The sequence below is a fragment of the Gorilla gorilla genome, chromosome 5 (genome assembly GCF_029281585.2).
Source record: "Gorilla gorilla gorilla isolate KB3781 chromosome 5, NHGRI_mGorGor1-v2.1_pri, whole genome shotgun sequence".
NCBI lineage: Eukaryota > Metazoa > Chordata > Mammalia > Primates > Hominidae > Gorilla > Gorilla gorilla.
Genome location: NC_073229.2, coordinates 178,569,885 through 178,594,846, shown reverse-complemented (window position 1 = coordinate 178,594,846; position 24,962 = coordinate 178,569,885). Strand labels below are relative to the sequence as shown.

The window sequence follows — 24,962 nt, the reverse complement described above, 5'->3', positions numbered from 1 at the left end:
AGGCTCAATTTTCCTCCTTAAAACTTTTAATTAAATCTAAAACCATTTTGTTTAAATTTTTAAAATTTGCCGCTTATATCCTATTTTTCATTATTTTAGGTTGTGCTAACATGAGCATACTTACGCCTGCCTATTTTGTTTCTATGTATCTGCTCACAACCCTGACTGCCCTGAGATAAATTCATAGGTTCGGTTTTTTTCATTATTCATGAGCAAGTCTTCCCTCCCCATTTGCTTTCTTTGAAGGTGGGATGGCAGCTGAAAAATCTGGTGAAGAAATTGAGAGAGAATCCCACCGGAGTTGTGTTACTGCTTAAGAAGCGCCCCACCGGGTCTTTCAACTTTACTCCTGCTCCCCTGAAAAACCTACGGTGGAAGCCACCTCTTGTACAGGTATCTGGGATTAACTGTAAACCTCCATCCAACAATGTTGAGTATCTCATTAGTCTCCAAACAAAAAGAGATTAAAATTTGAAGGTGATTGATTGGTTTCAGGAGTTTGTATGTAATTATCCTATAATCCTGCCTATGTGAAAATATGAATTCTAGATCTACATGGAACAGTATATATAGTAGCCAGTAACCATATATGACTATTTAAAGAATGAGGCCAGGCACAGTGGCTCACGCCTGTAATCCCAGCACTTTGGGAGGCTGAGGCGGGCGGATCACGAGGTCAGGAGATCGAGACCATCCTGGCTAACACGGTGAAACCCCATCTCTACTGAAAATACAAAAAATTAGCCAGGCATGGTGGTGTGCGCCTACAGTCCCAGCTGCTGGGGAGGCTGAGGCAGGAGAATGGCATGAACCCGGGAGGCGGAGCTTGCAGTGAGCCAAGATCGTGCCATTGCACTCCAGCCTGGACGACAGAGCGAGACTCTATTCTCATAAAAAAAAAAAAAAAAAGAATGAAATGACATTAAAAATTAATCTCTGCATGATCACTGGCTACATTTCAGGTGCAGAATATTCACATATGGCTGGTGACTCCCATATCGGACAGTGTGGATACGGACGTTTTCATTATTGCAGAAAGTTCCTTCTAGTCCTTCTCCTCTCTCATTTCAAACACAGACCTACATGACTGTATACAGTTTGAACACTAATCCTGGAGAGACCACATGAGGTTGAGTCATCAGCAGCGCTTTACCAGGGGAGGGTTGGGGGCGGTGAGTGCAGCCCACCCCATGGGGACAGTATCACACCATTATTTAGACATTATGTAGTACTGCCAATCTGCGCCGATAGTAGAAGACTGACTGAGTTTTATTTAAATTCTTTTCAAACGATATACCCTCTTATTGCCGACACCTGGGTGGATCACACTCACTGGTCACACTCCTTGTTATGCCATTGGTCCTTAGTGTTTATTTCATACACCAAGAATGAAAAGCAATAACCTTATAATGCCCTTTTATAAGATTGAGATTATGGTTTATTTGTAACTATTTTTGATGTTATTGTATGTCTTCCTATGGAAGAACAGTAGTCTTAAACCATCAATTTTGAAACTTTGTGAGACAAGGTACTGGAAACATTATAGGTGTCACAGAGGAGAGGTTAAAAATAAATAACTCAGAGGCCAAGTGTGGTGGCCCACGCCTGTAATCCCAGCATCTTGGGAAGCTGAGGTGGGTGGATCACTTGAGGTTAGGAGTTTGAGACCAGCATGGCCAACGTGGCAAAACCCCATCTCTACTAAAAATACAAAAAGTAGTTGAGCGTGGTGGCCTGTGCCTGTAATCCCAGCTACTCAGGAGGCTGAGGCAGAAGAGTTGCTTGAACCCAGGAGGCAGAGGTTGCAGTGAGCTGAGATCGCGGCACTACACTTCAGCCTGGATGACAGAGTGAGACCCTGTCTCAAAACAAAAACAAAAACCAACCAACAAACAAAAACTCACAGTAATAAAGGTAGGGCAAGAGGGGAACATAATTACAATCGGTTTATAAACAATAACCAAACGTATTTTAAAATTCACTTTTTAATTGACAGATACAAATTGTATCTATTTATATTGTACAACACAATGTTTTGAAATATGTTTACATTTTGGAATGGCTAAATCAAGCTCATTAATATGTTTATTACCTCACATACTTATCATTTATTTGTGGCAAGAACACTTAAAATCTACAAGTGTTATAGCAACTTAGCAATTTTCTAGCATGCAATGCATTTTTATTAACTATAGTCACCGTGCTATACAATAGATCTCTTGAGCTTATTCTTCCTGGCTAACTGAAACTTTGTACCCTTTGACCAGGATTCCCCAATCCCCTTCCTTCTAACCTCTGGCAGCCACCATTCTACTCTCTGTTTCTAAGAGTTCAATTTTTTTTTTTTTTTTTTAGATTCCACATATAAGTGAGATCATGTGGTATTTGTCTATATGTGCCTGGCTTATTTCACTTAACACAGTGTCCTCCAGGTTCATCCCTCTTGTCACATATGATAGGATTTCCTTTTCTTCTTTTTTTGTTTTGTTTTGGTTTGAGACGGAGTTTCACTCTCGTTGCCCAGGCTGGAGTGCAGTGCCGTGATCTCGGCTCACTGCAACCTCCACCTCCCAGGTTCAAGCGATTCTCCTGTCTCAGCCTCCTCTGAGTAGCTGAAATTACAAGTGCCCGCCACTACGCCCAGCTAATTTTTGTGTTTTTAGTAGAGATGGAGTTTCACCATATTGGCCAGTCTGTTCTCAAACTCCTGACCTCAGGTGTTCCGCCCGCCTCAGCCTCCCAAAGTGCTAGGATTACAGGCGTGAGCCACCATGCCCCACCAGCATTTCCTTCTTTTTTTAAGGGTGAATAGCATTCCCTTGTGTATATACACCACATTTTCCTTATCCATTCATCTGTTGATGGCTGGGCTGTTTTGAAAAATGCTGCAGTGAACATGAGGGTGCAGATATCTCCTCAGCATACTGATCTTATTTCCTTTAGACGTGTATCCAGTAGTGAGGCTGCTTTTTAATTTTTCAGGAAACCTCCGTAGTGTTTTCCATAATGGCACCACTAATTTACATTCCCACCAGCCGTGTGCTAGGATTTCTACATCTCCACATCCTTATCACCACTTACCTTTTGTGTTTTGATAGTAGCCATTCCAACAGGTGCCAGCTGTCATCTTACTGTGGCTTTGATTTGCGTTTCCCTGATGATTAGTGACACTGAACATTTTTTCATATCTCTGTTGGCCATTTGTATATCTCCTTTTGAGAAATGTCTATTCGGGGCTGGCTGCAGGGGCTCATGCCTGTAATTGTAGTGCTTTGAGAGTCCAAGGCAGGAGGATCGTTTGAGCCCAAGAGTTCAAGACCAGCCTGGGCAACAAAGCAAGATCCTGTTTCTACAACAATTTTTATTTTTTAAAACCAACTAGCTGGGTGTGGTGGCACATAACTGTTGTCCCAGCTACTTGAGAGGCTAAGGTGGGAGGATTGCTTGAGTCTGGGAGGCTGCTGTGAGCCTTGATTGTACCACCGCATCCACCCTGAGTGACAGAGTGAGACCCTGTCTCCAAAAAAAGAAAAAAAAGAAAAAAGCAAGAGAGTAATGTCAATTCAGGTCCTTTACCCATTTTTTAAATCAGGTTCTTTGTGTTTTTTTGTTTTTTTTTTGCTGTTGAATTCTTTGAGTTCCTTATATACTTTGGGTATTAACCCCTTATCTGATGTATGGTTTGCAGATACTTTCTAGGTTGACTCTGCCTTGTCGATTATTTCCTTTGCTATGCAGAAGCTTTTTAATTTGATGTAATCCCACTTGTCTGTTTTTGCTTTTGTCGCCTGTGCTTTTGCAGTCAGAGCCAAAAAATCATTGCCCATAACTGAGCCTATTGATTATACTCCAGCTGTTTCTGTTTGCATTGGTCAGTGTAAAATTTAAACTTGGTTAGATTTTTTTGGATTTCTCAGAATATGATGCTTAACATTCCAGAGGCGCTAATTCCTCGTAGGTAATTGATGGAGTGCCTGTGAAATGCTTGCTCTGCCCGCTAATTGATGCATAAGATAAATGTTGGATTCTGAAGGAGAGAGAGGTGTGGACTGTGAGGTGGGAGCCTGGGAGGGTAGGTGGGATTTGCATTGGCGGATGGGAGCATGTATCATAGAGGAGATGAATGCTATTCTTCAAACACACTCGCCCACAAAACAGATAGACCACCATCAGGGAAGGGCGGTGTCTTAGATAAGGTTTCCTAGAGCAGAGTCTTAGGTGTACATCCTTGTGAGAACAATTTTGAGGGTATGTGCTCCAAGTAAAACTGGTAAGGGAGAGAGAAAGGCAGAATGATGACGGGGAAGCAGCAAGGATGCCTCTCAGGTGCAACGAAGCCTTGACCTACTATGCAGGACGAAGCATCCTGGTGGAGCCACACAGCTCCGGGTTCTGGTGGCCCTGCTCGGGCGAGGCAGCTCCGTCAGCTCAGGGCCATTCTTCCGAGAAGGGGCAGCTGTGCGCTTTAGCAGCTGACATTCCCAGCAGCGGGGGGTGGTAGTGGCTGTAGTGAGACTGTAGATGGGCTCCAGAGCTTCTACCAGCAGAAATGAGTAGCTCAGACTCTGTGGAGCTGAGGGTGGGAGATAAAGTTGGACTGGTTGCCTGAGACTATATTGGCAGGTATGGAGTGCCAGGCTGGGGAGCATGGGCTTTCTTCCACAGGTGACAAGTTGACAGCTGCTTTTACAGTAATACCTCTATTACTCTGCTAGGGCTGCCGTACGGGGTGGTAGAAGTTCAAAGTCAAGGAGTCAGTGGAGTTGGCTTCATTCTGAGGACCCTCTCCTTGGTGTGCAAATGGTGGTCTTCTTCCTCTGTTCTCGTGTGGTCTTCCCTCCATATATGTCTGTGTCTTAATCTTATGGGACACCAGTCATGTCAGATTGAGCCCACCCTAATGACTTCCATTTTAACTTAACCACCTCTTTAGAGACCCTGTCTCTTAATACAGTCACATTCTGGGTACTAGGGGTGAGAATTTGAACACAGGAATTTTAGGGGACACAGTTCAGCCCATAATAACATCTAAACATAAGAACTACCAAAAGGGAGGCTGCTGTATAAGGGTAGCTACAGGGCAGTGTGGTCCTGGGCAAGGCTGGTGATGGGTGATTCAGTGAAAGAAAGACTAAGAATGCTGGAGGCCACTGGGAAGCACATCAGAAGGGCTCAGCAAGCAGCACAGCCTAGTGGTTATGAATGTGGCCTCTGAGTTGAACCACTTGAATTCAGATCCCAGCTCTGCCACTTACTAGCTATTGTGGGACCCTTAGTCAAGGTATGTAATCTTTCCAAGCCATGCTCTTCTCTTTAATAGTGTTGACTATTCGAAAATGTTTTGGGGTAAGGGTGAGAAAGGCCAGCAAGGCTAGGGAGAAGCAAGTGTCCAATGTGACAGGGAACCTGCGTGGTGACAAAAATTGGAAAGTCAGAAAAGAGGCCATTTGGAAGGAAGAGATGTTAGGTATTTTGAGCATAATTGAGTTTGAGGCAATAGAGGAAAACTCACATGGTTATGTTCAGAACATGAGTGAAAATAATTTTTAAGTTCAGGCCAGCGTTGGTCCCTTGACTTCTGGAAATTCACTTAAGAAGAGACACTGCGATGTTCTCTGGTTTTGCCTACTTTCCTGCCAGGTCCCTCTAGCTGCAGTTTGGGGAAGAGGTGCTGGTGAGAGACAGAGACTCCTAATTTTGCTTGTGACACAGGGAGATAATTACCATCAAAATGCAGACACCATTTTATAGCTTAGCTACCAGGTGTTCTTGCGATGTGCCCAGGATATTTTCAGAATATAAACTCTGGTAGACAAATACTCTGCAGACTTAGTCCCCAGCCCTGGGGGTTTCTCTGTGTTCCATTCTTCATTATTCTTTGTGCCTGGGCACCCACCCTTCCCAGAAGAGAGCTCTAAGTTGTTCAACATCATTACTGTTGTCCTATCATAGAAAAGGCATTCACCACTCTGTTTTGATGCCACACTCCTGGGAAATGAGAGTTACTGATATAGAAGTAATTATCAATGTGTGTGTTTTCAGGGAGCATCAATTTTGTGGAAATGTTCTAGTTTACTTTTGCTTCTAAGATTTGGAGAATCTGGATCCTGGCCTCATGTTTTCAGATATGGTCCAAAATTGACATGTTGGGATGTCAATCAATTACAAATTGAGTAGAATTGATAGATTATGCATTAATGGCCACGGTTTAAAATATGGGGGTTCTACTCTGGAAGACTGAAAGCTCAGTCCCTGCCCCTGTGACTTGGTATCTCTCCTGAAAATGAGCTGTCCTCTGTGAATCTCCTGGTGGCCATGTCTAGCTCCATCACACTGGCTAGTCAGTCCTTTCAATCCTTAGAATCAGGTCACAGTTTCACTTCAGAGATGTCTTCCATTACAACCAGGCTGGGTAGGGTTGAAGGGTAGCTTTTTGTTTTCGTTTTTGTTTTTTTTTTTTTGGTAGAGACGGGGCTTCATTATTTTCTCTAGGCTGATCTTGAACTCTCGAGCTCAAGTGATCTACCTGTCTCAGCCTCCCAAAGTGCTGGGATTATTACAGGTGTGTGCCCACACGCTGGGCCTAAGGGTACCTTTTTATGTCTGCCCAGGGCTTGGCACAGTCTCACTGGCCTTCACCAAATATTTCCCTGCCTTGACTCCAAGATTTCCTTGCTGTTCTTTACCAACCAGAAAAATCATTGTTGTCATTGTTAGATTGTAGAAGGTAAGATTGAAGTTCTCACATGAGATATTAAAAACCATGTCCTTTGAGACCAGTATCATAGTTCAAATTCAGCCATGTGGATTTGAAGTTAAGATTAACTCGTATATATGAATGCATATATGTATAAATAGTACTAAAATAAACGGTATAAGGTTGTGTATTTTCTACGGGAAAGCAGTGTCCTAAGTTGTTTACATGTGTTATCTTACTTAATTCTCACAGCCACCCTATGTTGGTACTATCCTTGTCCCTATTTATTCTCATTTTATAGATGGGGCACAGAGACATTGTGTGACTTGCTCAACAATAAACAGCTAATAAGGGCTGTGCGTGGTGGTTCACACCTGTAATCCCAGCACTTTGGGAGGCTGAGGTGGGCGGATCACCTGTGGTCAGGAGTTTGAGACCAGCCTGGCCAACATGGCAAAACGCCATCTCTACTAAACATACAAAAATTAGCTGGGTGTGGTGGCACACACCTGTAATCCCAGCTACTTGGGAGGCTGAGGTAGGAGAATCACTTGAACCCAGGAGGCACAGGTTGCAGTGTGCCAAGATGGCGCCACTGTGCTCCAGCCTGGGAGACAGAGGCAGACTCCATCTTAAAAAAAAAAAAAAAAAAAAAAAAAAAAAAAAGGGCAGCTAGTAAGTCTAGCCAGGATCACATCCAGAGTTCCAAGCAATACTCCTAGTCAATAGTAGCACTGCTATTGATTGCTTTTTCTTTTCTTTTCTTTCTTGTTTTTTTTTTTTTTTTTTTTTTTTGAGACAGAGTCTCACTCTGTTACCCAGGCTGGAGTGCAGTGGTACACTCTTCGCTCACTGCAACTTCTGCCTCCTGGGCTCAAGCAATCCTCCCATCTCATCATCCCAAGTAGCTGGGACTACAGGCGTGTGCCACCACGCCTGGTTAATTTTTATATTTTTTTCGTAGGGACTGGGTTTCACCATGTTGCCCAGGCTGGTCTCGAAGTCCTGAGCTCAAGCAATCCATTGTCCACCTTGGCCTCCCAAAGTGCTGGGATAACAGGCGTGAACCACCGTGCCCAGCCTTGCTAGTAATTTTCATGAACTAACTCATCTAATTCTCACTGCAGCTCTATGCAAGAGATATTATCAGTATCACTCCTTTACAGAGGAGGAAAGGGAGGCCACAGATGTTTAAGTGATTTGCTCAGAGCTAGAGTCATAACCCTGGCACCTGGCTCCTAAGCCTCTGCTTCTTGCCACTATACATCGCCATTCAAATCCCTCAGCTCATTCTAAGGTTTCAAAGAAGAATGTAAGTTAAATATTGCCAATATCTGTAAACACATGAATGACCTCAGTCCCTGTTCAGACACGGGGTTGGTGTTGGTTTGGGGGAGGGGGAATAAACACCAAGAATCATCTCTGAATTGATCTCCACTCTTTGCATTGCTGTGTTCCTCCTGTTTCAGACCTCACCTCCACCCATGACAACCCAGTCCCCTGAAAGCACTATGGATACCTCACTGAAGAAGGAGAAGTCAGCCATCCTGGATCTTTATATTCCTCCTCCACCAGCTGTTCCCTACTCTCCCCGGTATGTTGCTGTCCATTGTCATGGTATGCTTGTCTCCTGTTGGTGTCGTTTGTAAATGGTGGTGTGAAAAGAGGATCTTGAGAGAGGAAGTTGCTGAGCCACAGTGTGACAGGGCTGAATCTTGAACTGCCATTAAAAGTATGATCAACCTTATTTTATAGGAGTGTAGGGACATATCTGGGTTCTGTGGGGCTTGAAGCTATACAGTTTGGTGGGGAGGGCCCTTTTGAGAAAAGAATATGACAGTATTGGCCAGGTGTGGTGGCTCACACCTGTAATCCCAGCACTTTGGGTGGCTGAGGCGGGCAGATCACTTGAGCTCAGGAGTTCAAGACCAGCCTGGGCAACATGGTAAAACCTCATCTCTACAAAAAAATATAAAAATTAGCCGAGTTTGGTGGCAGATGCCTGTAGTCCCAGCTACTCAGGAGGTTGAGGCAGGAAAATCGCTTGAGCCTAGGAGGTGGAGGTTGCAGTGAGCAGAGTTTGTGCCACTGCAATCCAGCCTGGGTGACAGAGCGAGACCCTGTCTCAAAAAAGAAACAAAAGGATATAGCAATACCTTACTTCTGAAAAATGAATGAAAACGTGCTCTCCTGGGGCCTCGGAAAGGTCTGTTGGGGGCCCTGCAGGTTAAGTTTCATTAACTCCATGGTAAATTCATCTTGAGGGGGTAGATAATAAGTATTTCTGTGAGATTAATGAGAGTTGCGGCTTGATTTTGCTGAGAAAGATGTGTTCTTCATAGAACTTGAAAAAAAACCTATGTGGCCAGGTATGGTGTCTCACGCCAATATTTCCAGCACTTTGGAAGGCCAGTTCAGAGGATTGCTTGAGCCCAGAAGTTCAAGACCAGCCTGGGGAATATAGTGAGGCCCCATCTCTACAAAAAATTTAAAAAATTAGCTGGGTGTGGTTGTGTGCACCCGTGGTCCTAGCTACTCAGGAGGCTGAGGTGGTAGGATCACTGGAGCCCAGGAGGTCGAGGCTGCAGTACAATCCACCATGATCATACCACTGCACTCCAGCCTGGACAACAGAGTGAGACCTAGTCTCAAAAACAAAAAAACAAAAAACAGAAAAACCCAGACCTTGTGAGTGTAGGTATGAACATTTCATATTTGTGTGTGTGTGTGTATACCATAAATTCTTAAAAAGATAGTTGCTTTCTTCATGGCTAACTTAAATACTGTGTGGTATAATGAGGGTGTTATATAGAGTGTACAGGATGATTTAGGTGTGATCTAGGCTTATTTTTATCAACTCATATATTTATATATGTTGATAAAACTAGACAATCTGGCTCATTTATTCAGCATATCTTTCCTGAGTATTGGGTCTGGGTTACCCTCTGACACAAAACAGACTCGGTCCTTGACCCTACAGAACTGCCAGGGTCTTATTCAACAATTCAAGCATATATTGAGAAATATATGATTAGGCTGTAATATTTCATAAAACAAAGTTCAGGCTGGATTTTATTACAGTGACATTTTACTTTCTATCAGAATTTTTTGTTTATTGGTTTTCATTTGAAGCTGAGGTATTTGCTTCATTGTATTTCTTCTGCATTGGGTGCAGAGATTCAACATTGTTTTCCATTTCCTTGAGTCTTGGCTTACTCAGAACTTATTATAGCATGTAGAGAATGTACCTCAGGTGATCGGGGCATTCTGGTTTGCAGGATCTTAAGTGTGTTTAAAGTTACAGGTAGTCTTTCCTTCTGCATATAGAGAGCATGACATTCCACTACTAATGTGTGGATTGTTCTATCAGAAACTGGAGGAAGGCGCCCTCCCTTGATCCAGAATATTCTTGTCTGGGTTCCTGGAGTAGTGGCAAGAAAAGGGGTGCTGTGTACATAGTGAGAGATAAAGGAACCCGGGGCTAGAAGGAGAGCTGGATTAAACTGCTTGGGAAGACGCTTTTGAGAGTGCACACACACCACTCATGAAGGATTTTCTGAGGAATGAAAAATGGGAATGGCTTACTGAGAAACAAGTCATGAGTCATGAAAGCTTTGTGAATGGGAAGTTATATGCCCGGTTTAAAGGTATGGAAGGAGATATATTTGTGGGTGGGAGGGGTAGGTGGATGCCATCCCACCTGGGAATACCACACACGGACATGGCTGATTAGTAGATTGCTTTGGGACTCAGTTGATTCTGTATTTTGTCTAGCAGTTTTTGTCCTGATTTGCCTAATGGAATTTACCAAGTGCAAAAAAACTAAGCAGCTGGTAACTTGGACTCAAATTAATCCTACACTTTAAACTGACATGTAGATGGAATTAGAATGGAATCAGTGATCCAACTTTAGCCGGTTTTTGTAGTATTTGGTTCAGAAAACAATCACTCTCCATTGGTTGCTATAAAGGTTCCTTTGTATCTTTTGACATGGTTTTCAAATCTAACAACTTCGTAATATATCAAGTCTTTTTTGCTGGATTTTGGCAAAGATCCGACTCTTGGCATGAGCAATGTGGTTCGCTAGAGCATACCTTAATGTGTGATTGCTGTAGTAAATAGGATATTCAGCTACACACAGAAGCACAGGAAAACTAGAGCTGTCTTTTCAAAGGTGTATTTGTTTGGATATTAAAAAAACCCCTGCATTTATTCTTCTTTTTTTTTTTTTTTTTGAGATGGAGTCTCGCTCCATTGCCCAGGCTGGAGTGCAGTGGCATGATCTCAGCTCACTGTAACCTCTGCCTCCTGGGTTCAAGCACTTCTCCTGTCTCAGCCTCCCAAGTAGCTCCTGCCACCACACCTGGCTAATTTTTGTATTTTTAGTAGAGATGGGGTTTCACCTTGTTTGTCAGGCTGGTCTTGAACTCCTGACCTCAGGTGATCCACCTGCCTTGGCCTCTCAAAGTGCTGGGATTACAGGCGGGAGCCGCTGTGTCCGGCCTGCATTTATTCTTATTTCATCACGTCATGGTATTTTGCTTATTTAATAGGATCTGTATGTATTTGAGCAGCAACTGGGGTTGACAAAAGGAATGCTTTTCCTCCAGTGGAAAAGGAGAATTTAAATTATCTTTTGTGTGCCGGAGGTAGCAGCGCTGCTGGAATTCTTCAGTATGAGAACATCTTTGTAAACAACTTAATTACTGTCCATATTATCTTCCAGGGATGAGAATGGCAGTTTTGTTTATGGAGGGTCCAGTAAGTGCAAACAACCATTGCCTGGTCCGAAGGGTTCAGAGTCCCCGAATTCCTTCTTGGACCAGGAAAGCCGGAGACGAAGATTTACCATTGCAGACTCGGATCAGTTGCCTGGGTACTCGGTGGAAACCAACATTCTGCCCACAAAAATGAGAGAGAAAACACCATCTTATGGTAAGTTTCGAGTGTTTGTTTTGTTCTGCCGTTGGCCTTGACTTCTCCTCCCCGCCCCCTGCCTTAGTTGGAACTGTTGGATGAATTTGGCAGACTTTAAGAGTAATCTGAGGAAAACATAAACCTCAATGAAATTCTAAGTATGAGACCTTTATTCATCTCTCTCAAGCGGATCCTTGTTGAGTCATTACTCTGCCGGGCATCAAAGCCCAACTGGGTGAGATCATGTTACAGTTTTAACTTTCAGTGCCTGGGTTTTAGCTTTGGAGTTGCTTTGCTCTGTAGACTCACAGGCTCAAGTTTAATGTGCCTCTATCTTAGTAGCACTCTATTTCCTGCTATGGAAATACAGTGCTTTAAAATACTTTTATTTTAAAGTTTGTTATTGCTTCTGTCTAAGTGGGTGTGATATTGTGAGGTCTAAGTTATACATAAAGGGAAGGGTTCACTAAAGTTCCAGAACTCATCAAACTTGTCACCTTCTTTCTCGTCCCTCTGAAGGCAAGCCGCGGCCTTTGTCCATGCCTGCTGATGGGAACTGGATGGGGATTGTGGACCCTTTTGCCAGACCTCGAGGTCATGGCAGGAAAGGTACGTTTAATCCAAGCAAACCAAGAAACAGCAAATGGGGAGTGAACAGACCCAGGCCCTGGTTTCACCTCTATTTCTAAATGTGTTATCATAAGTAGACTGAGTACTTGGCCTTTCTGAGTCCCGTTTTCTCATCTGTAAAATTAGGACTGCTGAAGATCTTTAAGATCCTACTTATTTCTAGAATGGTAAAATTGTGTAATCCTAGTTAGTGATTGTAAATATCCTAATTAGCATTGAGTGCTGTAAAAAGGCTATAGACTTTAATGGTCTAATTTTTATTTATTTATTTTTTAGAGACAGGGTCTTGCTCTGTTACACAGGCTGGAGTGCAGTGGCATGATCATACCTCACTACAGCCTTGAGCTCCTGGACTCAAGCGATCCTCCCGCCTCAGCCTCCTGAGTAGCAGGGACTACAGGTGCACGCCACCACGGCTGGCTAATTTTTTTTTTTTTTTTTGGTAGAGACGGAGTCTCAATATGTTGTCCAGGCTGGTCTCAAACTCCTAGCTGTAAGTGGTCTTCCTGCCTCAGCCTCCCAAAATGCTGGAATTATGGGGATGTGCCACCATACCCAGCCAATAGTCTAATTTTTTAATGAATAGAAATAAATTATTCATTAAACAATCTTTTTCAAAATTTATTTTTAAAAATTGAGATGGGGTCTTACTATGTTGCCCAGGCTGGCCTTGAACTCCTGGGTTCAAGTGATCCTCCCACTTCAGCTTCCTGAATAGCTGGTGTTACAGACGTGTGCCACCATGCCCAGCTTTCATTAAACAATCTTATTCTAAATTTTGTTACTTTTATTTTTGGAGTCTGTTTGATTTCTGATGAACAAACATGGATTTTTTTTTCTTCCAAGTCCTTCTTATGTTAGAAGGCAATTACTATTTGAAAAGAAATTTGTGTTTAATTCACCCTGTAATCAAAGTCACTGGTTATTATACTGGTCTTGAGTGAAATGTTTTAAAACATGCTCATTTTATTGCCAGATTGCATTTGATTGTCATCATTGGCAGAACATTATAACATTGTTTTTGCAGTTGTTGAAACAAAGGGCAGTTGAAAAGTTAAAGTACAATAGGCTTTAGATAGTAAAAGGAAGAAGAAAAAATTCTGGAGGCCTAACCTTCCAAAGGGATTGATTGACCCCTGACCCTTTCTAGGGACTTGGTAAAGTTTGTCACCTGAGTACCCATATCACCTGTATTATGCTAAAGTGAAAAAGGGAAAGATGCCTGGGTACCTACCATTCAGGATCCCCTTAGTTAACGTGTGAGTATCCATGGAGCAGTCAGCAGGTGGCAGGGCTGTCCTTTGTTTAGATTTAGACACGTTAACATCTTCCTTGCCGTTCTTCTGAGCCAGGGTTGAGCCTTTTGTTTATTTTATACATGGAGAGATGAAGTGTCAGGGTTATGGGGTGTGAAATTGGGAACTGGAAAAATACTTGTTTCCTCCACTCCTCCTTGCATATTTTTCTTGCATGATTGTTTTGGAATACAGGTATCTATCTATACACAGCCACTTAAAAAAATAACAGTTTTATTGAGATATAACCCATTGCCTGAAATTCAGCTTTTTAAAATATACAATCAGGTGGGTTTTAGTATATTCACAGAGTTGTACACCAGTTGCCACTATTCCAGAACATTTTTGTCACTCCAAAAAGAAACCTTGTGCCTTTTAGCAGTCACTCCCAATTCCGTCCTTCTTCAGCCCCTGACAGGCACTCATCTACTTTGTGGATTTGCCTGTTCTGGACATTTCATATAAATAGACTTATGCAACATGTGGCTTTTTGACAATGGGCACTTTTTCGATGTGACTGTTCCCCTTTCATTACAAAAGCAAAGCAAGTACATTGAAAAACTTGGAAGGCATGAGAAAATAAAACTCAGCTGGAATCTGTTTCTCTGACCTAAGAAATAATCACTGTGAATGTTTCATGTGATTTCCAGTTGTTCCTGTATTTACATTTACATACTTAGAAAAATGTGCAAAATGGGAGAAGTTGGCCAGGCACGGTGGCTCACACCTGTAATCCCAGCACTTTGGGAGGCCAAGGCAGGCAGATCACGAGGTCAGCAGTTCGAGACCAGCCTGGCCAACATGGTGAAACCCCATCTCTACTAAAAATACAAAAATTGGCCAGGTGTGGTGGTGGGCGCCTGTAATCTCAGCTATTCGGGAGGCTGGGGCAGGAGAATCGCTTGAACCTGGGAGGCGGAGGTTTCAGTGAGCCGAGGCCTCTCCATTGCACTCCAGCCTGGGCAACAGAGTGAGACTCCGTCTCAAAAAAAAGGGAGAAGTAAATATTCAATAATACTATGTAAAAATGAATATTATCTACACCATATTTGAAAAGAATATAGCCGTATTAGTATGCCATCTTATGGCTCTAGCGCCTATTTATTCAACGTGCCACTGTTGGAAATTTAGGTTTTGGTTTTTTTTTTTTTTTTCAAATTCTAAAATTTGAAAAAGGCTAAAATTTTCTAAATTCTAAAATTTAGAAAACTTAGAATTTAGAAAATTTAGAAAATTCTAAAATTCAAATTCTAAAATTTGAAAAAGGTTTCAGTAGGCTAGGTGTGGTGGCTCATGCCTATAATCCCAACACTTTGGGATGCTGAGGCAGGTGGATTGCTTGATCTCAGGATTTCGAGACCGGCTGGGGGTGGTTGTGTGCACCTGTAGTCCCAGCTACTTGGGAGGCTGAGGTGGGAGGATCGCTTGAGCCTGGGAGATGGAGGCTGCAGCTAGCTGAGATGGCACCACTGCACTTCAGCCTGAATGACAGTGAGACCCTGTCTCAAAAAATAAAAAGAAGCATAAAAATAAATGTTTCAGTAAGCATCCATGAGTCCATAGATCTTTGCACATTTTGGGGTGTAGAAATTCTGCTTCACAAGGATGCTACATGTTACCGAAGTGTCCTGTATTTTAAGTTTCTATTCAGTTTCTTAACATTCCAGCCCCATCCCAGGGGGTCTGCTGGCAGTTAGGGCAGGATCACTCTTTTCCTTGTTCGGGAATGTCCCTGAATGCCCAGCTTGAATGCCCTGCGTTAAACAATGCATAAACAGTTCATGTTCAGCCATCGCGGGGCACTACACTCTATGGTCCCCACCCACTAAAGGAGACCCGTGTGCTACCTCTCAGGCGCTAGAGCAGCCTAAAGTATGAGGGACCCTTCCCGTTTCTGCTTCCAGAGCACCCATTGGTGGGCCCAGCCACAGGTGGGACCTTGTGGCCAATCCAGGGAGGAGAGCAGTAAAGGTATGGTGCCCACATTCAGGGTGGTGGCAGAAGTCTGGGCAGGCCGAGGGCCCTCCAAAGAGCACTGTGCAGGGGATTGTGATTTTTTTTTTTTTTTCTGGAGGGGACAGAGTCTCGCTCTGTCACCAGCCTGGAGTGCAGTGGCGCGATCTTGGCTCACTGCAACCTCCGCCTCTCGGGTTCAAACGTTTCTCTGAGTAGCTGGGACTACAGGCGCCCACCACCACGCCAGCTAATTTTTGTATTTTCAGTAGAGACGGGGTTTCACCATGTTGGCCAGGATGGTCTAGATCTCTTGACCTCGTGATCCACCCACCTCGACCTCCCAAAGTGCGGAGATTACAGGTGTGAGCCACCACGCCCGGCTGGGATTGTGACTTAATGGACTTTGTCTGGAAACAGGGGAGGATGCCCTTTGCCGGTATTTCAGTAACGAGCGGATTCCTCCGATCATTGAAGAGAGCTCCTCTCCCCCATACCGGTTCTCCAGACCCACGACCGAGCGGCATCTGGTCCGGGGTGCGGACTACATCCGAGGAAGCAGGTGCTACATCAACTCAGATCTCCACAGCAGCGCCACGATTCCATTCCAGGAGGAAGGGACCAAAAAGAAGTCTGGCTCCTCAGCTACGAAGTCCTCGTCCACAGAACCGTCCCTCCTGGTCAGCTGGTTTACGCGCCTCAAACTGTTGACTCACTGAGAGGGACCCTGCTCAGGCCACCTGCCTGGCTCCTGCCCCAAGTGCCTTGCTTTTACAGTGGACAGCCTCTTCTCGTTTCAGCCTCAGTATTATGTAGGGACCTTACGCAATTTCTTTTTTTTTTTGAAAAGTTATCTACTGCCCTTCTTGGAAGTTTGCAGGATTGGATGGGAACAAATTCAGAGGATCTTAGGTGCTGGCTTGTGGAGACAAAAGGAGGGAAATGGGTAGAGCCTGTTTGTCTTGCTTCCCCAGAGATAGAATGTGAAGACACGCACTAGAAATCGCAGTCCTGGCCGGAGACGTTATGGTCATTGTGAGGGACTGGTGGCATTGTTCCTTTTTGAGGGGCTGGGGGGACTAAAATTGGTGGCTATTTTCACACAGATGTGTTGGTTTGTGGTCCAACTTCTTTATCTGAAAAAGCCAGTGAAAAAACATTTTTGATTTGATTTTTCTAAACTATCTACCATGTTTTAAGTGTAGCAGCTTTGACTTTGCAATAACGTGGCAAGTATCTGATTTCTCCTTTGAGGCAGAGGTTTAAGCGTAGGCCTGTTACACTTGTTTGATACCTTTTTCATGACAGTCTCAGTATAGATCAGTTGGTACAGAAATACATGAACACATTTTGATAGGGCTTATTTCACACAAAGAAGTTTATGGTTATTTGTGTGGGGTGTTGTTGTTATATATTATTGTCTTTAAGGGAAAAGAAGCTATAAGATTCGCTGACAGCCAAAGTATCATTTAGAAAAGTGAAGCAACAAGATTTAGGTTGATGAAAGATACATCAGTTTGCATTTTGACCTGTTCAGTGTCTGTCTTCCAGCACGGTGTGTACAGTTCTTCAAAATTGTACACAGTTTGCTAATTAGAAATATCTTGGAAAGCCTCATGGTCACTAATTTTCAACTAGCATCAGGTATTTTGAAAACGTGTGTCTGGATATTAACTCTTGTTTAAACTGAATGTATGATATTTTGTTAGAATGGAAAAGTACTATCTTGTTAATTTAAGTATTTTAAATATAGTTGTATATTTTTCTTACTCTCAGTCACCTGTAATTGAAATATTTCTGTTTTGCGTCATACACGAAGCTAGTGAAAAAGAAAGTGCAAGGCATTTTCAGATGAGCAAGTGACTATCGTGGCTGTTGCCAGCAGGGCAGTATTGTTAAAAAGAAAATCAAAATAAACCCTCCCAAGCATTTTGGGATTTTATGGATTAGAAATGGAAGAACAGGAGAAGCATATGCAAAGTGAAATTGCACGAGGGGAATTTTCTGAGGTATCTTCCTAGGCAGAGCCGAAATCCCCTACTCCAAAATGCCCTTTCTCATACCACCGGAATTGTTGAGTTTGCTGAACTGCCTGGAATTCAGCCCATGAAAATCACTGGAGTTAGGAAACATCTTCCCTTTAAAATGCCTCTGGTGTGGTTAAAGGAACTAGCAACCACTCATGTATAATTACTGTGACTGAATTCAGTCAGGCTGGTTTTTTTTTGTTTGTTTGTTTGTTTTTGAGATGGAGTCTCAATCTGTCACCCAGGCTGGAGTGCAGTGGCGCAATCTCAGCTCACTGCAACCTCCACCTTCCAGGTTCAAGCGATTCTCCTGCCTCAGCCTCCCATGTAGCTGGGATTATAGGTGCCCGCCACCATGCCTGGCTAATTTTTGTATTTTTAGTGGAGACGAGGTTTCACCACGTTGGCCAGGCTGGTCTCAAACTCCCGACCTCAACTGATCTGCCAGCCTCAGCCTCCCAAAGTGCTGGGATTACAGGCATGAGCCACCACGCCCGGGTCAGTCTGGCTGTTTTCCTCTCCACCTCTAAGACAACTGCCATGAAGATCTGGTATTTCGGCCTGGCGCAGTGGCTCATGCCTGTAATTCCAGAACTTTGGGGGGCCAAGGTGGGTGGATTACCTGGGGTCAGGAGTTCAAGACCAGCCTGGCCAACATGGTGAAACCCTGTCTCTACTAAAAATCAGCTTGGCGTGGTGGTGGGCACCTGTAGTCCCAGCTACTCGGGAGGCTGAGGCAGGAGAATCACTTGAACCCTGGAGGCGGAGGTTGTAGTGAGCCAAGATCAGGCCACTGCACTCCAGCCTGGGTGACAGAAGGAGACTCTGTCTCTAAAAAAAAAAAAAAAAAAGATCTGGTATTTCATGGAGACCCAAGGGTGTTTGGCAGATGGAGAGAAGAGGCTTGCAGTGTGTGACCACAGGGTGTTCAGCACACTAGGAGGGTGGGGTGTGGGCTGGGGAGGTCTCGTGTAGGGCACTGGTGATGAGGAGGGAGCTGTGTACGAGGGGCGAGCCAGCCCTGCCTGTTTTACTCTTGTCTTGAGCTGGCTTTGTGCCCAGGAAGTGGGCGGCAACATCTCCTCTCACTCCCCAGACTGTGGGGAGAACTCTAAGAGCTGTAGTTCCGCTGGATAATGAGTTAAGTCACTCTGGAGGCCTTAGCTGGCTGGTGAGCTCTTTTTCTGCGGGGAAAATGCCACTTGTGAATTGAATAGCCATCCTTTAAGTGAATATTCGGCAGTCAGTCTTCATTATAGGCAGTGGCCAACCAGATTGGTGCTTTTCAGCCTTTGTTCCCTGGAGTCCCAGGACCCGCGCGAGAAGTTCCTGGCTCCTCTACCTTCAGTCACCCTCCACAGCTTCATCTTTCTTTTTATTTGAGGTTTTCTCCTGAATTGTGTTTGAAAAATATATTGCTGCTAAAAAAAAAAAAAAAACAAAACAAAACAAAACAAAAAAACCATTGTAAACCTCTACTATGGACATACATAAGTAATAGTTTAATATAGATTTCTTAGAAATTAATGGAAACTGCTTGCCTCAGTAGTAATCCAGGTTTAATTGTGGACGTGTGTTCACATATGAAGTTGCTTGATGATGCTTTTTGACAGGATTCTTTATTTTTATTTCTTTAAATTTTTTTTTTTTTTTTTTCTGAGACAGATTCTCACTCTGTCACCCAGGCTAGAGTGCAGTGGTACAATCTGAACTCACTGCAGCCTCTGCCTCCCAGGTTCAGGCAATTCTCCTGCCTCAGCCTCCCAAGTAGCTGGGATTACAGGTGCCCGCCACCACACCTGGCTAATTTTTGTATTTTTAGTAGAGATGGAGTTTCACCATGTTGGCCAGGCTGATCTTGAACTCCTTGACAGGATACTTTACAAGAGTGATTTTTAAAACTCTCCCAGACACAACTCAACACCTACCCCTATTATAATATTTTATAGCATCACTTTTCAATCTTCAAATGAAAATCATGGATGATAAAGCTTACCTTCACTCATAAAAACCTCACTCCATTTACTATTCTGAAATGAAACTAGCAGGTAATATAACCAGCCTCTAAAACATACCCATCAGTGATGTTCTAACTGAAACAGATAAGATATTTTATAATGAAATAATTATTTTCATATGTACATATTCTAGCATGGTTATATTACAAGATGTAATTAAACTACTAAGCAGGGCACATACTTTGTATGTGTGTGTATAAATATAAATATATGAAAAATCACCATGAATGTGGTAGTTATCAATTCAGACCTGCTGCATTGGCAGTTCAATACCAGGAAAGGGGTTGATGTCAGCAGTATGATTTTCTAAAATGTGGCCAATTCTTGATAAAGTTCTAGGCATACCTAGTCTGTAATGGCTTCACTCATATAGTGCTTGCTGTGTGCCTGGCATTGTTCTAATACCTTTATAATAAATCTATGAGGTGAGTACTGCTGTTAGTCCCGTTTTACATATGAGGGAGTTACCCAGGTTATGTGCTAGTCATCGTGGTTATGTGCTAATAATGGCAGAGCTGGGATTAAAATGAAAGCAGCCTGGCTCTGGCTTTCTTGCTCATAATCACTCAGTATATAGGCTTCCTTCCATTTATAGAATTCTCTCATTGCATTCTTGAAAAATCCAAAGCATATTAAAACTGGGCTGAAAATTCTGTGTGTTTATATATAAAATGAAATGAGATCATAGATTTGTTATTGTAAACTGAGTTCCCATCTATATGAATATTGGGCGGGGCAATTGAAAGTTGTGTTGATGAGTCAGCTCTTTGTTGTGAGGGCTGTAAGCTGCAGGGCTTGTGTATCACGCATGCTCCAACAGGTTAAATCTCAGTAGTGGCCACCCATCAGTGGCACCCCTAACATGCTCACGTTTCCAGAACTGCCTCTTGGGTGGAGGTGGGGGAGGGTAACATCTCCTTCAGAACAAGTATTTTAAAAGAAATCCTGTATCCTCCTTAAGTAGTATTTCAGTCTATATATTTGTCCATTTCCTATCTCTACTTCTCTCTCAGTTCTTTCCCCACCAAACCTGAAATTTCAGAATCTATTTTGTGGGCTTTTTTAAATTTTTCCCTGGAAGACGGTGAACATTCCTCTTTAGGTTGTTAGTATTGCAGCAAACCCTGAGGTATTGACACAAAACTTTTCATCCGCCAAAGAGCTCGAGTAAGTAAATCTGTCTGACATTTGAATGTCACCAGCAAAGCAGGAGACTCATGCTGCCTTTTGCCACCGTAGGCATGAATGGTATGGAGAAAGTAGGCCTGACTTGTTTTCTCCTATTGTAGATGAGATTAGTTTTGTAGACCATTAGTTCACATTTTGCTCCTACCCTTGTGCATAAAATCACTGCATCATTTCCGTGGGGATGAGACTACTGCAAGCTACTTCCTTGGAGATTCTGTGGAAGATGGACATCTTAAAAGTAAACTACTTTTGGTATGGCCGCTCATTGGCTTGGCCAATGATACTTGATGTTATTTATTTTGTGAGTTACTCTGTGTCTTAATCAGCTCAGGCTGCAATAACAAAATACCATACACTGGGTAGCTTAAATGACAGAAATTTCTCACCGTTCTGGAGGCTGGGAAGTCCAAGATCAAGGTGAGTTCCTGGTGAGCACCCTTACCCTGGTTTGCTGATAGCCATCATCTTCCCATTGCATCCTTACATGGCAGAGAGAGAGAAAGGAAGCAAGCAAGCTCTCCTTTCCCTTCTTGTGAGGGCGCTAATATTCATGAGAGCTCCACCCTCAGGACCTACTCACTTCCCAAAGGCCCACTTATGGTATTAGCTCCGCCTCCTAATGCCATTGCTTTGGAGATTAGGGTTTCAACAGATGAATTTTGGGAGGACATAAACATGCAATCCATAGTACTCTGCTTTTGTATTTTTTTCAAACCTTTCATGCTAATCAGCTGGAAGGTGAATATTTTAAAATCTATTTTAAAACTGGCTTAAGGAGCACACAAAAGCTGATTTCTGATGTTTCTTCCAATACGTGGAAAATTTTGCATGATGTATTAACCCTAGTTAGGGTCCCTCAACCCCAGTTGAGGACCTCAACACACATTTGGTAATACCTAAGGGAATTTAAATATATATTTTATAGCCTATAGCATATGGAATTAGAAAAAAATTAATCCCTTTACTGTAAAATTTACCTTTTAATTATTTGGAAATTTCACAATTGCCAAGTTTCACCTTAAAGTTTCTATTTATTTGGGGCCAGAATTATTGCCAGAAGTGTGCTAATTTGACAAAGGGTACCTTTTACATAAGTAAAGGAAAAAGTGATTACATCATGTTCAGACCTGCTAGAGGGCCTTGTTTTTCCTCTAGTTTTAGGGGTGTGGAGTCTGTCCCAAACCCTATATATGTGTGCATGTGTGTATATAAAAGACAAATTTTTTATACTCAAAAATTTGTCTTAAATAATGGCCTATGGCCTACTGATTTGGATAGAGGAGAGAAATTTTGTCTATAAGCAACAAAAAATGCTACACAGCCAGGAGACTGTCACACACAGTTTTTCAGAACCTTTGGGTCACATACTGCACTCCCCTTCATAGAAATACACATGGGGTCAGTGATTAAGGACTCAATTCTGGTTGTAACTTGGCCATCCGTAAGCATATTCTAAAGTTCTATGGCAACCTTTATGAAGCTCGTCTTCTGAGTTGATCACCTGTTCATGCGCTGCCCATTTACAACATACCTCAGGGATTAAAACGTGAGGCTACACCTAAGGAAAGTCGGTCCTAATCCTGCGTTTCCTCCTGCATGTCACTGACCATTGGAGTCACTGGTCTCTGAGGAAGACAGTTTACAGCCTGAGCATTCATGTCACGCTCACAGCCAACCTGTTAATTGCTGGCTTCCTTTACCAAGCTCCTCGTTTCATGAAGAAGTTGTGAAACTGAAGTTGGAGGAAAAAAATTAAGAAATAAACCTCAAAGGTATTTAAAAGGGCAATGGAGTAATTACTCCTCACATCCAGGGATAAGGATATTCTCATCATTTTCTCTCCTCTTGCCTGGAGCATTGTAAACATTCAGATGTTTGTGAAGAAATGATTAAAAGGAGAGAAAATATCAGGAGAAAAATGATTAAAATGAGAGAAATGTTCTTCCACTGACTAGACCCATTAAAGGGGAGGATTTAACTTTATTGTTAGAGGGATGAAAACTGGATTTTAAGATATTTCTTCACCATTTTAACATATCTTGGGCTGAACATTTTGATTATTTTAGAGAATCAGGGAGGTTCAGAAATGAAGTTTAATATAAAGTAAGATTGTCTCTGAAGGAAGAAATTGTCTTTTTAGTTCAGTGTCAGGTTCTGTTTTCTTATTCATATCTAAACTTCCTGTCACTCCAACTGAGGCTGCACCAGGATAAGAGGAGGGATTTGAGGAATTAGCGTGAATTTAGAAGCCTTTGACTTTTGGGAATTTGCATCAAGCAGATAGAAGCAGGCGGGGGCTCAGCTTTTGAAATTGGATCATCCAGCTGTCTCACTTTGCCACTTACGAGATCTGTGACTTGAAGCAGGTGACTGACCTCTCTGCTCCTCAGTTATCTATGAAATGGGGATAATAATAGCGTCTACTTCGAAGGCTTATGGTGATTAAATGAGATAATGTTTTTAAGGCCCTTTCTTCACATAGTCTGGCACACAGCATTTAAGGGATGTTGACTCGTGTTCCTGTAGTAGCAGTACTGACTCCATCTCAGCCTCTAGTGAATAAGGTATTCAGAGCTGGCCAACAGGAAATTGCTCATTCTTTTGTCCATAAGCAGCAAAATAATGCCAGTGTGACACTGTCAGAGGGCTGCAGTGTGGTCAGTGGCCTAGAGATGCAGTTTTAACTGTTAGAAAACTCACTCGGATGTTTTAGCCGAGTCAGAACTCAAGAAATGACAAAAGTCTATGATTGGACACACTTTTTTTTTTTTTTTTTTTGAGATGGAGTTTCACTCTTGTTGCCCAGGCTGGAGTGCAATGGTACGATCTTGGCTCACTGCAACTTCCGCCTACTGGGTTCAAGTGATTCTCCTGCCTCAGACTCCCAAGTAGCTGGGATTACAGGCATGTGCCACCACACCCAGCTAATTTTGTATTTTTAGTAGAGACAGGGTTTCTTCATGTTGGTCAGGCTGGTCTCAAACTCCCGACCTCAGGTGATCCGATCACCTCAGCCTCCCAAAGTGTTGGGATTACAGGCGTGAGCCACTGCGCCTGGCCTAGAGTATTCTTTTAATATTGACTTGATTTGTCATCATCATATCTTTTCTATTAAATCCCTTCCACTTCCTTCAATGAAATCGTATATGAAAACAAAGGCAATCGGAGCATTTTGCCCACCTCCTAGTTGGCTGAAGCATTTTTGCCTCCCATTCCCATCTTGAAGTGGTATTCCTCAAACTCGTTTCTATGTTTCCTGTGGTTTTAAATAAAGGAATAATGTAGAATGGTATCTATTTTGGACATTCTCATCGTGAAAAGGAACTCTTACACAAATACAAAGCCAAGAGATTGTGTTGCCATTGTTGAAGCTGAAAAGGACAGTCACTGGATGCCTCCCCACCCAAGGCTTTGGTAGGTCCAGGAAGTGAAAAGGAAAGAGAAGCTATGGGAGAGACAAAGGGAAGTAAAAAATGGTTGTTTGGCTCAGCATAACAATCACTTTTGTGGGGCTTATTGGTTGTGCGTGAATTTCATCCATTTGGGCACACACACAGATGTGACACCCAGACCACTCAGACACTTGGCTAACACTGATGCCATCATCCTGAATGTTGTTTCTGGAAGGACTTTCATGAATAGAAGCTATTTCAGGTTGGCCGTAAGTCTCGGTTTATTGATCCGCACCGCTGGACTGGGGTGGGGTTGTGTCCACTTTTTCCCTGCCCCTTCCCTGCTTTGGCTCTTGTGATTGTGTCCTCCGTGTGTCAGGCAGAGCCCTATGAAGGTGTGGATATGTGGCCATATTTTACCTGCATAATCTGCAGTTCATATGATTCAGCCTAATGGGTTGCAATGCCCTGAGGACAGAGACCATACTTTTTCTTCCTTTGTCTTTTAGCGAAATTCAATCCCGTCCTGCGCCTGCGCCACAGTTGCAGGCTGTACTGTCTGCCCTGTGCATCTCACACCCCCCCACTGCACTGTGCACCTAGTGATGGCCACAGATTTGCTTTTACTCATCTGTTTCCAGGGCCTACCCTGTTAATTCCCTCACAGTTGCAGGCTCTACTGTCTGCCCTGTGCGTGCATCTCACACACCCACTGGACTGTGCACCTAGTTGATGACCACAGATTTGCTCTTACCCATCTATTTCCAGGGCCTGCCACTGTTAATTCCTAGGAAAAAAGAAAAAACAAGCATGGTGGATTGGTTAAATTGGCATTTTATATTGTT

The 24,962-nt window shown here is 43.1% G+C and overlaps 1 protein-coding gene across 4 annotated transcripts in view; it reads left to right on the top strand.

Annotated features, from left to right (window-relative positions):
• Nucleotides 1-17,267, top strand: part of CNKSR3 (CNKSR family member 3) — a 104,458-nt gene extending 87,191 nt beyond the window's left edge. For 3 of the 4 annotated variants that reach the window (XM_019029777.4, XM_031012190.3, XM_055391077.2), the window contains exons 9-13: nt 247-393; nt 8,167-8,291; nt 11,424-11,632; nt 12,134-12,223; nt 15,913-17,267. In XM_019029777.4, the coding sequence (XP_018885322.2) occupies nt 247-393; nt 8,167-8,291; nt 11,424-11,632; nt 12,134-12,223; nt 15,913-16,211 (870 nt within the window). In that variant the 3' untranslated portion in view covers nt 16,212-17,267. The remainder of the gene's footprint in view (nt 1-246; nt 394-8,166; nt 8,292-11,423; nt 11,633-12,133; nt 12,224-15,912) is intronic. The other variant, XM_031012191.3, reaches the window with a different exon arrangement.
• The last annotated feature ends 7,695 nt before the right edge of the window (nt 17,268-24,962 follow it).